At 38.0% G+C, this 13,036-nt stretch overlaps 1 protein-coding gene across 2 annotated transcripts in view; it reads right to left on the bottom strand.

The window, feature by feature from the left end:
• The window catches only part of Ric3 (RIC3 acetylcholine receptor chaperone), a 37,357-nt gene extending 31,712 nt beyond the window's left edge, over nt 1-5,645 (bottom strand). Inside the window, exon 1 of one of the 2 annotated variants that reach the window (XM_046438070.2) lies at nt 5,439-5,645. In XM_046438070.2, coding sequence (XP_046294026.1) covers nt 5,439-5,562 — 124 coding nt within the window. In that variant the 5' untranslated portion in view covers nt 5,563-5,645. The remainder of the gene's footprint in view (nt 1-5,438) is intronic. The other variant, XM_046438071.2, reaches the window with a different exon arrangement.
• Nucleotides 5,646-13,036: the final 7,391 nt, after the last annotated feature.

Here is a 13,036-nt window from a genome sequence, read left to right as displayed (position 1 = left end):
CTTTTATCAACTTCCTGACAACCACTTCACTCAATATATTACTGAGAGAGATGATCATGTGTCTAGGTTACTTAACACAGAGCTTAGCTCATGGACTCAGTATACATTACCTATCACTGTTTTATTACCAGAGTAATCGTCAAGCATTATTCCAGCTGGTCTTGTCATTTCTCTGATCAAAGGCTTTTAATGGTTTCCACTAACACAGCAAGAAGCTATGCTGCAGCAGAATGAAGGCAGCAGAGCGAAGGAGAATGACCATCCTTTCAGTTAGTCATTGGTTAAGATCCTAGCTATGAAGTGGCTTGACACTCACAGCTAGGTCCTGTCAAATTCCTTTATTCATAAAGAATTTCAGCATATCAAAATCAAAGAGGGCCATTCTGTGACACGATGGATAAAAAAAAAAAAAGACCACTCTGTCTGAACACAGACAAAACATGAATATTGTCCAAGCTACAAACATCCCCTAGTGCTAAATAAGTGCCTGTCACTTCTTCAATTATAGCTTTAGCCTTTTTCTAGTCTGTCCTCCCTTAAGACAAATCCTATTAAGATACTCATCCTCTACTCTATTGGTCTTCCTTCTATTTATTTATTTTTAATTGGTGCTTTATAAAAACACACAAAGATGAAATTCACTGCAGTATATTTTTACATGCATGTAGTATAATTTTGTCGAATTTATTCCACATTTTCTCCTCTTTTCTTTCCCATCTCCCCAGGTAGAAGAAGGAAAACAGGGGAATGGAGGAGGGGGGAGAAAGAAGAGGTACCATGCATGTATGATTATGTCAAAATGAATTCAACTGTTACGTAAAACTATAATGCACTAATAAAAAACACTTAAAAAGATACCCAGTCACAGAATTTGGCCCACTTCATCCAATTTAGAGCAAAGCCCCAATCTTTCTCAAACTCACCTAACAAGCCTAAATCTTGTAAGGTTTTTCCTAAAACTGTCTTACTGAAATGCCCTCTGATTCTCAATGGTTTGCATTTTCCCTTACTGCAACAAATACTAAACCCAAAATGTTCAACTAGGTATGTTCCTGGTAGTCTCTAGTCAGAGGACAAAATGAACTAAGAACTTATTGAATAAAAGTTTAGTGTTTTAATTATGTTTGGGTTTCTCCCACAGAGCATACTTTGGGTCTTGCATGTTGAATTTGTTGAACTGGACTGGATAAATTATACTGTTGCCTCAAGATCCAGCCTAGTCACTTGAAGGGCTAAAAAATAGTTGTTTTGTTGTTGTTTGTTTGACCTCATTATGCTGCCAGTTTTCAATTTTGCAATTTCTAGAAAAGAAAATGGCAATGGGGATTACTGATCATTACTATTCTCTTGAAAAAAAACGCCTAATTTAATGTATTTACAAGTTCTCAAACTGCTCCCACTGTTTTCTCTTCATTTACATAATATATTAAGAGGAAAATGATCTTTTGAAATCAAAATAATTTTCTAATCTCTTTCTCCTTTGAACATTCCTTTAGAGTAGATCTGATGTTTCACTAGGAAAAAAGAAACATTAAGGCACCAAAATAATACATTTGAAAAAAAAAATAATTTGTTCTCAGGCACTTATTGGCTAATATATAGGGAGTTAATTTAAGACAACAAAGAATTATGTATATGTGTTATTATATATATATGAACACATATACATAAGTGTGCCTTTGTATTTCCATAGCTCAGAGAGATCAAAACTCAGTAACATAGGATTCACTTGATAAGAACATAGTGACAAAAGAGTATGAGCTATTCCAGGAGAACAAGGCCACTGGAAAGTGATAAAAAAGGAACTCTTAAGTGTTCAAAGTGAGGTGCTCATAGGAAAACATGAACAGGAGGGATGCCAAGATATGTGATTATGGGAACACAAAAGGCTCCCAGCCCAGTGCAGGTGGTAGATAGGACTCTCCTGAAGCCAACTATAACATAAAAGCAGCACACTCTCATCTTGGAAGACATCAACTACCCTGGTACCTATTCAAAGTCTCATTCAGCTAACCCTGGAACAAGTGACAAGTTTTTGACTTAACATGCTGACATACTTTATATTCCACTCAAGGTATATATGGTAAGCAGAGGAACTGCTACTCTGAGCAAAATGGTTGATAAAATGAAAGGAGGACTTTAAGAGAATGAAACCATGCCATCTTAGTATTTGTAGCAACAAAGGTAGGAGTTGTGTGGAATAGGGTCTGGGAAGGCAGAAGAAAGTGTTGAAAACAAGACATTCCATGGCAAGAAACTCTTAAGAGGAAAACTCTTAAAATGCACTTCTGATTGGATATTTCAAAAATTTTCAAACAGGAAAAGGGGGGAAATAAAGCACATTTTCTGTGCTTTTACAGATAATTCCTGTAAAAGCACAGAAAATGTTGAACAGAAAAACACATAATCAACACAAAAAAGTGACAAGACTTGGAAAAGCTACAAGAGAAGGCCAAGGTCCAAAATAAACTAAGATTTACAAAAAAGCTAGCAAGAGTAAAAGAGGTATTTTTAGTGATGTTCAGAGAAAAAGTCCAATTTGCCCATAATAAAATGTAATTGCTGAGAAAGCAGAACTTCTTACTCTTCACTTTTATGCTCTCTATCAAAGAAGATGACTATGAGTTAAACAGGGGGGAACTGTCAATTCTAAGGTACCAATATATACTACATTGAGGAACCCTGAAAACATGTTAGGTTAAAAAAGCCAGTTACAAAATATCATAGGCAAATTAACAGAGATAGGAAGTATATTAGTGATTGCTCAGGGCTGGAGACAGAGCAAAGAGAAGCTGGGGAACTATGGCCAAAAGGTATAGGAAATCTTTAGAGATGATGAAATATTCTAAAATTGATTATGGTGATGGTTGCACAATTTTGTGAATATACTAACTCATACACTTTAAATAGGCAAATTGAATATATGAATTAGATCTCAAGAATGCTGTTACAAAAAAAAAAAAAAAAAAAACCTTTCCTCTTCTATGAGACTTTTGTTAAAACCCAATAAAACGGACCCTTACACATATGTATCTTCCTCACGTAGATTTGAATTGATGCCATGTCTATTTTCTTATACTAAACTTTAGGTTCCTTGAGGTAAGGATTTGCCTCGTTTTTCTTGAAATGCACAGTGTATGTACATTGTGTGTATACTATGTATAGTATACATCATAATATTTGTTAAAACATTCTTAAAGGCTGTCATGTGGAAAGGGGACTGTATTTTTTTTTTTTTACACACAGCAGACAAAAATGAAAGTACAATGAAACAAATTTTATTACTTTCCAAATAATTGGGACTGCCCCTTTCTTCAAAGCAAGGACTTCCAGGTCTTTGAATTCTCTGAATTGATAAAGTTTTGTGTGTATGCATAAATGGTACACATTTTTTTCTAGAGAGAAAATACATAGCTTTCATCAGATTTTATGTAACCCAAAAATGATTAGGATTCATTGCTTTAAAAATGTTAATGTGCTAGGAAAGGAATTTTTAGGTAGCAAACCTCAGGTACTAGCATGTATCATTCAAGGTAGTTTTTTGCCTAGTCTATTTTACTTAGTAGTTTTTAATATAAAATGAAAACTGACAATACTAGTAGCTTCACAATCTTAAACATTCATTTAGACGTTTTTATTGACTTCCCACTATAGCCAGGTGCTAGTAGTAAATGAATAAGATAAAATCTCTACCTTTGCAAAGTTTACATTTTAGAAGGAAGAAAAAAAACAAGTAAACAAATAAGAAACTTTCATCTCACATATTATGTCTGTTATATGGGAGAAAAAAAAGCATAATAAAATAGGAAACAATAGGGAAAGAGAGTTACTTTACCTGGGGTCATCAGGGAAGATCTCTTTAAAGAGGTTAAATCTAAGCAGAAACTTGAATGATAAGAAGTAAGCTGAGGGAAGAGCTTACTTCAGGAATAAAAAGAACAGAAAGTGCAAATTCCTAAGATACCAGCACTAGAGTTCTTAGGGGAAGAAGCCATATCTAATTTTCACTCTAGACTCTCTATTATATTCAGAAGAGTTTTTCCCACTCACATGCAATAATACTTGTTCAAGATAATTCACCATCCAGGCCTGGTGGTGCATGCCTTAATTTCAGCAACTCTGGAGGCTGAAGCAGGAGGGTCATGAGTTCAAAACCAGCCTCAGCAACTCAGTGAGACCCTGAATCTAAATACAAAAAGGGCTGGGGATGTGGCTCAGTGGTTGAATGCCCCTGGGTTCAATCACTAGTAAGTACCCCCACCCCCTGCAAAAGATAATTTGCCATAATGGGAATCCAAACCAGTAAAAACAAGTATTTTAGAAGAATCTTCATTGCTCAGGGTCATCATGAATTTACTCTTCTTCTAAGCAGACAAGGTTACTGGATACAGTGAGAAAACCTTTTGAATTTTGCAATAAAGACAAAAATATCAAATATGAAAAGATGTTTCAGAAGTCTAGTCTAGGCAGTCTTATAAGCATGAAGACTATCAAAAAGATTCTATTAACAAAACCATGCCCTTCACTCCTGGAGCTAAGTGCTATGCACGCACAGTATTTGTAATGATGCTTGTGGGAAGATGGAACTACAGCCAACATGCACAAATTAGAGTAAAGGGGATTACAGTTCAAAAGGAGCTGTCCAGCAGTCAACAAGTTAAACATTAGAGAAAGTGTTCAGAGACTTTAAAATCATGTCTCAAGGATTTTACTGGGATGATTTACAAGAAAAAGTTACCGGCAGAACTTTATGACCTAAGAAGACTTGTTTTGGTTCCTTCTCCCAGCCTTCAGCATATACGCCTTTACACTGATTCTGTAGAGCCCCCAAATGCATTCAAAAAGGCAGATTTTTAAATATCACAATCATGCCAATAACAAACAATTAACAGATATTTAAGTACAGGAGATGTAGTATTTTGCTAATCTACCCCTCAGGAAGTGAAACTTGATTTATTAAAATCAAGTTCTATCTTTAAAAGCACAAAAACAGCGCTCAACATCACGTTAAAAACCACCGATTCCAACTAACTTTATTTTCTACAAAAGCACGACAAAGAACACAAACCCTAAAGGAAACCCTACTGACCCAAACAAAGCTCGTGAACAGATGATGAAAAACTGAGTTGAGCAAGCCACTGAGTGAAAAACGAAGGATCTGCAAGCAAACTACCGCGTGCGAGGCCCCGGGGAAGGGACCCAGGCACGTGTGCATTCCTGGCCACTCCTGTGGAAGACCCACTGGGGGTTCTCGGGGGCAGGTGGAACTGGGCTGCCGCCCGCTGAGGCCCAGAGAACCGGCCAAACGCCGTCTCCCCTACCCTCTCTGAAGGGTTTGACAGATACTGGGCGAAGGCCCGAGATTCCTAGCGTCACCTCGCTGAAGCAGCACTGGTGGTCCTCGCCGGGCGGCTCACTGGGAATTAGCTGGTTCTTACCTTCGGGAGCTGGCGACGGCTCCTGCCGCTTTCCGCGAGACAGGAAGGCCTTGGGCAGCAGCAACGACACAGCCAGGACGAGCCCCGAGGCCAGGGCCACTCTCTGCACTGTGGAGTACGCCATGGCTGGCTCCCTGTGGCCTCTCCCCGTGGCCGCAGGTGAAGACTCCAGTCACAGCTGGAACCGGAACCGGAACCGTGGCGCCGGCGCCCGTCCCCGACCAAACCGCGGGCTACGCGGACGGCGTCACGCGAGGGTCAAGGTGCGCAAGGCGGACCTGACCTGCAGCTCCCGCGTGGTTATCCGTCACTCTAAAGGGTACCCTCACCCTCGCGTTTTTACTAACTGCAAAGTCCTCCTTCTCCCTTATTCCCCATGCCCACCTGTCACCTAAACCCCTAAACCATACCACTAATTTCCTCCCTACCGTGATGAACTCTGTCTTCCAACTTCCACTCATGGCCCCTCGCGTCCATTCCATCTATAGCCAAAGATGATAATACTAAAATAAAGAACTAATTATCTCTCTCCCCAACTTAAAATTTTTCAATAACTCTCCAATATCTTAAGAACTACAGTTAAATGTCTTATGACCTCAAGGCCCTGCGTGATCCTGTTTTATCAATGCTCCATCCAAACTGGGTGATTTGCTACTTAGCATATTTTTTATTTCCAGAGAACCTTTGCTTATGCTCTTGCTTCTGCCTAGAAAATTCCTCATGTCATCCCTACCTGTCAGAAACCTCTGAAGAAACAAATTAAAACAACTAATTTCATGAAACTTTTCCAGTCATCCTCTTCATTCACTACAAAACCTTCCTTATTTCTTATTGTCTTTATTCATTTGTTTAACAGTCTTTTAGTGTTTAATTATGAATCAAACCCTGAATCTGGCACTACTGATGAATAAAATGGGTTCCCTTGTGGAAGAGATAGATATCTAAACCAGAAAATTCAGGAAATATTCTGGACTCTGGGGCAGTCAGCTCAACTGGAAGGAGGACAGGTCAAGAAAATCTCTTAAAAATGGTGAAATTTTTAGTTATTTAATAGACAGGTGAGAGGAATTAGAAGGGTATTGAAAGAAAATGACTCAAAGCTAATATATGAAAGCTCCAAGATTCCTATTTTGTTCAGGAAATCATCAGTAATTTATTTTGGCTGGGCCATATAGTCGGTGACAGGACACAGAGTGAAAACACTTAAGTAGGAACTATGTTCTAAAAAGCTTAGCTAGAACTTCCAGTTAACCATGTCAGATCTGACACTTGAATTTATCTTCGCTTGCCCAAGACACTTCTCAAAAGTGAAAAGTAAAGACATAGTGTATAACCACAAGATAATGATAGAAAACATGACAGCTGATGAGAATTGTCAAAATTGTGTAAAATGCACAGCAAGACTGTATAATAGAAACATAGTAATTATGTTAGAAACGTAATTATGTGGCATTTATACACAATGGAATATTACTCGGCATTAAAAAATAACAAAATCATGGCACTTGTAGATATATGGATGGTATTGGAGAAGATAATGCTAAGTGAAGTCAGTCAATCCCCCCAAAAAACAAATGCCAAATGTTTTCTCTGATATAAGGGGAGTGACTCATAGTTGGTTAGGGAGGGAGAGCATGGGAGGATTAGATTAATTCTAGATAGGGAAGAGGGGTGGGAGGAAAGGGAGGGGGAAGGGGATTAGCAAGGATGGTGGAATGTGATGGTCATCATACAAAGAACATGTTGAAAACTTGAATTGTCAACATACCTTATATACAAATAGAGATATGAAATATTGTGGTATATATGTGTATTAAGAATTATAATGCAAAAAGTACATGTATATTGGCATAAATTTACATGAACATACTTTATATACAGAGATACGAAAATTGTGCTCTATATGTGTAATAAGGATTGTAATGCATTCCACTGTTGTCGTGTATTTTAAAAAATAATAAAAATCAATTAAAAAAATTTCTAGTAGCCACATTTAAAAAAAAGTAAAAATTAACAGGCAAAATTCATTTTAACATAGTTGAATTTAAACCAATGGATCTAAAATAGTATTTCAAAATATGTAACACTGTCACATTTCAATGGCACAGTAGCCATGTGTGATTCATTGGCCACCATATTGGATATTGCAGGTGTAGAGGATAAAAAAGTGGCCACAGAAGAAAAGCTTGTGAGAAGCACACTAATTTGCCCCTAAAAACTTAGAAAGTCTTGGGCTGTGGATGTGGCTCAAGTTGTAGCGTGCTCACCTGACATGCGTGAGGCATTGGGTTCGAGCCTCAGCACCACATAAAAGTAAAATAAAGATATTGTGTCCACTTAAAACTAAAAAATAAATATTAAAAAAATAGAAAATTTTCAAAACTGGAGACACTGCATTCCTTCAAAGTCAGGGGCATAGAGTGGGGTTGAGAAAAGAAGGACTGGTTGAAAGTCTAGTTTAGAAACTGTTGATAACCTCCAAATCTCTTTCCTAAATTTATGAGTCAGGTGGTTATCCCTTCTTACATCATTCAGACATCATTATTGTTTATGTCATCAATATCACTGAAAGTTATTGAGTATTTAACTATGTTCCAGGCATCTTACATAACTCATTGGATTCTCTCAACAACTTTATGAAGTAAGCAATATTATCATATACCCATTTTACAGATGAGAAAATTAAGATACAAAAATCTTAAGAAACTTGTCAACAACTACAAAGTTATGGGTGTGAACCCTAGCGTACTTACACTAGAACTTGCACTTTTAACTACAAATTTTACTCTCTGTAGAGATTAAATCAGAGAAGCTCTGGACTTATGAATAACAGGTGCAGTTTAGGGAGGAGGTAATTGGAAGTATGTGGCTACTAAGAGGTTCAGAGGAATCTGGAATGCCCTCAAAATTTTGGCTTGGGTTAATGAGTAGATATTAATTCTATACAACAATATTTTTAAAACAGAAAAAGAAATAGGACTGTGAGAAAATAATGAGTTAAGGTTTTGAGTTTGAAATTCCATGAAACATCCTTGTAGAAATCACCAATTGGATACATGGGTCTGGAGTTCAGAAGAGATGTCTAAAGTTCAGAAACGGGTATGGAAGTCATCAGCCCATCAATAGTAAATAAAGTCTGAGAGAAGATGACATTAGCAAGAGTGCTCATGTAAACAATAAGAGGCCACAATGGAGACCTACATTACAGTGTTATGTTGAACTTCTCACACACAATAGCAGAAATAGGGAAGAAATAAAGACAATAATACAGGTGTTAAAATCTTGAGTGAAAGAGGAGTTACAGGAAAGTTAGAAGGTGCCAAGTACGGTTATAATGAATGGACTTATGATATGCTCTTCTAAGGAAATGTAGCTTTTTAAAGAAGAGGGGAAAGAAACAATTTGGAAGCATCAAGAGGTAATAAGTTGTATATCTATTCTATTCCATGAGAAGAAAAATAACTCTTGCTTAGGGATGACTGCAAAGGAAACAGAGACCAGAGGGAGCAGCCAAGTGTCCGTTAGAACAAGAAAATTAAGAGAAACTTCAAAGAAGTAGAGGATGGTAATCTTTCTGATGACAGATCTTGAGTCCAGAAGAAACACTAAGTAGAAAGCTTGAGAAGTTGGAGAATGGAATAAAAGATGGAGTCAGGGTAAAATATGTACAGCAGTATAGAGATGAGTGACCATGTGAAAATAGATGGTTTTGGAGGATTGGACTTCAGATGGTGGCCAAGGTGAACCATGTAAGCAGAGATCAGGTTCACAGTACTTCTGGAAGTAGCCTAGAGAAAGCTGAAAACACAAAGTTGTAGTGCAGAATATTTAGTTAGGATCATATTCATTGTTGCAGCCAGGTGTAATGTGGGCCTGGAAGAGACAGAAACCTACTTGGGAGAAGGGGACAAAGCTGTTGGCCATGTTGTTGGCCATCCTGAGTGGATCCTGGGCTGGCTGCTCTCTCTGGTGGTATCATGGAGCCAGGGTGCACTATAATTCAAATCCTCTTTTTTTTTTAAGTTGTTGTATATGACAGCAGAATGCATTACAATTCATATTACACATATATCACATCCTCTTGAAAAAAAAATCAGGTTTTATTCTCAAACTGAGAGCTTATTTTTTTTTCAAATAGAATATTGAAGAACTGATGCCGGAAATCTGATAATTATAGGCTGACAAAGGAACAAATGACAAAGAAGTATAGATGGAAAGTATGTTCCACTCTGTATGGAACTGCCATGAAAGGAAATTATTAAAGATACAATAATAACTTGAAGGTGGCTAAGAGTTGAGGAAATGTTGTTCTTTCACAAATGAAAAGTCAGATGTGTTTATACATTTAGGAGGGAAACATCCAAAAAATGAAGGTGGGAAATGTAATAGCAAAGGGGACCAATATTGAAGCATCAGACATGAGAACCATGGAGGAAAGAGGGAAAAGACCAAGAAGGAAAAAAATAGATAAGAAAATAGCCTTTTTATAATTTCCCTAGTCATTCACTCCTGGCTCCAACACAGTGTGTTCCAACCTCCAGACTAGGCTGAAGTCTAGGCCCTGGAACCTCTTCTGCTCAAAAGTCTCAGTGATTCCCTTTTGGTTGCCATATTTAGTCCCAACTCATTGGCCTCCCTTTTTTAAAAAAATTATTTAATTTATTTATTCTAATTTGTTATATATGAGGGCAGAATTCAATTCAATTTATATTACACATATAGAGCACATTTTTCATGTCTCTGGTTGTACACAAAGTAGATTCACACCACTCGTGTCTTCATACATGTACTTGGCCTATTTATTTATTGGGTTATTTGTTTTTTTTTTGGTGTTAAGATTTTTGAGTGCTTTATATATCCTATTAATGAGTGCTCTATCTGATGTGGGTGTGGTAAAAATTCGCTCCCATTCTGTAGGCTCTCCATTCACCTCACTGATTGTTTCTTTTGCTGAGAAGAATCTTTTTAGTTTGAATCCATCCCATTTATTGTTCTTGGTTTTAATTCTTGCACTATAGGAGTCTTATTAAGGAAATTGGGGTAATTGACCTTCCTTTTAAGGACCAATATAATTCATCCTTTTGCTCCAAATCATTTCCTCCTTTCTAAGCCAACACAAACTTTATTCATCCTCCTCTCAGAATGCTCACTCACTCAATTTCATTCCTTCCTTTCCTTTCACAGAAAACAGTCCCTAAGATATAAGGCCCCAAAGAAATCTGAACCTCTTCCAAGAAGTTCTTCTGGACTCCAACTCATGACTCGTCCTTTCACTGGATTCCTGGGGATGCTATTTCTTGTGGGTTTGTTGAGTCTTTTCACCTAGAAGAGAGACCCTGGAGGATAGGGTTGTGTCTTTTCACAGGGTATGGCTGAGCACAGAAGTGGTTCACAGTAGGCATCTGGTAATTCCTGGGGTTGCTAGTTTCATAAGCACACCACTGCTTCAAGCAGCTGGTCATCTTTCTAGGAATCAATAATTAGAATTTCCTTGAAGAGTCACCCCCAAAGAATCTCATTTCAAAATGTTACTGATTTTTCCCACCAGAGTGGACTCTAAAATATCTGCCAAAATTTCCCCTAAGGGACTGTGATAGTTAATTTTATGTGTCAAGTTGGTTGGTACCCAGTTACATGGTCATATTTTGGATGTTTCTGTGATGTTGTTTTGGGATGAGAGTAACATTTAAATCTGTGAAATTTTAGTAAAGTAGATTGCCTTTCATAATGGGGTGAGCTTCATTTACTCAATAGAAGATGTGAATAAAACAAAAAATTTGACATCCCTAGAGCATGAGGAAATTCTGTGCTGACTAAATTTTGGAATTAAACCACACCATCAGCTCTCCTTGGGTCTTCAGCCTGTTGCAGAGTTTGAACTTGTCATACTCCAAAATCATAAAAAACAAATCTCTCTCTTTCCCCCACTCCTCTCCAATTGGTTCTCTTTCTCCAGAGAACCCTGACTAATACAGCGAACTTGGCAATTTCTAAAAATTTAATTCCTCCTATAATTGAAGCTTTTCCATCTTAGAAGAGATTCTAAAGATCTTCTCAAATGGGGAAGGGTGGGCAAAGGTTAGGAGGGAGAAGGCAAGGTGAGAAGACCTTACTGCTTCTCTACCAGCTCTCCTCACAGCCTCTGCCTCTGAAGGATGCAGAACAGAGAGAAGTCACGGTTGGATACCTTGCGCCTTTCTGCCTCAAATAAGGAGAAATAGTATTTGGCGCCAATTAATTAAGCAAACTGATAGAAATTCTCCACTCAAGTCACACTTTGCATATCCATAATCTCTGCACTACATTTTCTGTATACTTTACCTCTGGGTAAAAATTGGTGAACATTTAAATGCTTCCTCACATAATCCTGCTAAAGCACACTCTTGCCTATAAATATTCATGCCACTGCCAAAACATTTGCAAGCTTTCCCCAAAGGTGAAATGTGTGTAATGTACTTTGTCTTCTGGGTATAAATATTATCCAATACATTTTGGTTAATATGAATACACTAATTATTCCTGTAACCCTTTTTAAAAGGGTCATCTTCATGATGTGAATTTTTAAAAAATGTAATTACAGTAATTGGATACTTAATCTAATTAAAATTTGCTTTATCTTTAATGGAAATTTTTCTAAAGAGGCATAATGACAATTGGCTTTTTGATAATGACTGTTTTCTTTCTGCAGGGGGATCAAGTTGATGAAAACTGGAGAACTAGGCAGGTTTGTGCCCTGGCTGCTGAGCAGGGCAAGGCCAGTCTTTCTCTTTCTTATGATCAGTACTTAAGCAGTGAATATGGGTTTTAGTTAATGAAACAGATGAAGCTGCCTCTCTTCCACCATGGGCATGTGACCTAAGCCTGATAGATCCAGGTTCCTGTTGGGCTTGCTGCAGCTGGAGATAGAGAAAAAGCTCCATGATGCTTTGGGAGGTATCATGCTGGAAAGAGTCATAGTCATAGTGGATGTTATAGGGGCTCCACCCATATTCCCTTGAAGTCACTGTACACAGTTCTTATACACAGTAGTGATACTGGGTCTCTTTGCATAAGGCCATTCCCTGGCCTGGGAAGCAGACCAACTCCAAACAAGAAGAGTGTTGGCAGACAGATTCATCACCTTTCTTGCTCCTCAGGGGAACAATTATGAGGGGAGTTCCATACTTTCTTTTTAAAGCATCCTAGTAGGATTGAGATCTAGTTGATCCTGCTATAACCCACTCAATGACACCCTGTTTGAACTTTCTCCTGCCTTATGGTGTTTCTTGGGGTCTCCTTCCAAACAAAGTACTGCACCTGAACTCTTGCCTTAGCATTGCTTTATGGGGAGTTCAAAGTAAGGTAGATGCAAAGTTAGGGTTTCCAGGTAACTGTTTTCTCCACCAGGTGGAGTAGCCCTGTCTGAAGAAGGGGAGAATGAAGTGCACACACACAGCAGAAGTGAAGTAGATGGAAAGTGAGCATGCCAGTGTTGAATCCCTGTTCCACCCCCAACACTCTCTGTGCTCTTGCTCATCCTGTTTCTCTGCCCTGAATCCTTCCCAGCCATGTGAGCCAATACATTCCTACTCCACTTTTTTTTTATAAGCGTTAAGCTT

This window comes from Marmota monax, unplaced genomic scaffold (assembly GCF_021218885.2).
Source record: "Marmota monax isolate L192 unplaced genomic scaffold, Marmota_monax_Labrador192_F-V1.1 WCK01_AAM20220418_F8-fsc00061, whole genome shotgun sequence".
NCBI classification, from domain to species: Eukaryota; Metazoa; Chordata; class Mammalia; order Rodentia; family Sciuridae; genus Marmota; species Marmota monax.
Note: the sequence above shows the minus strand (reverse complement) of the source record. Positions and strands in the feature narration are given on the sequence as shown.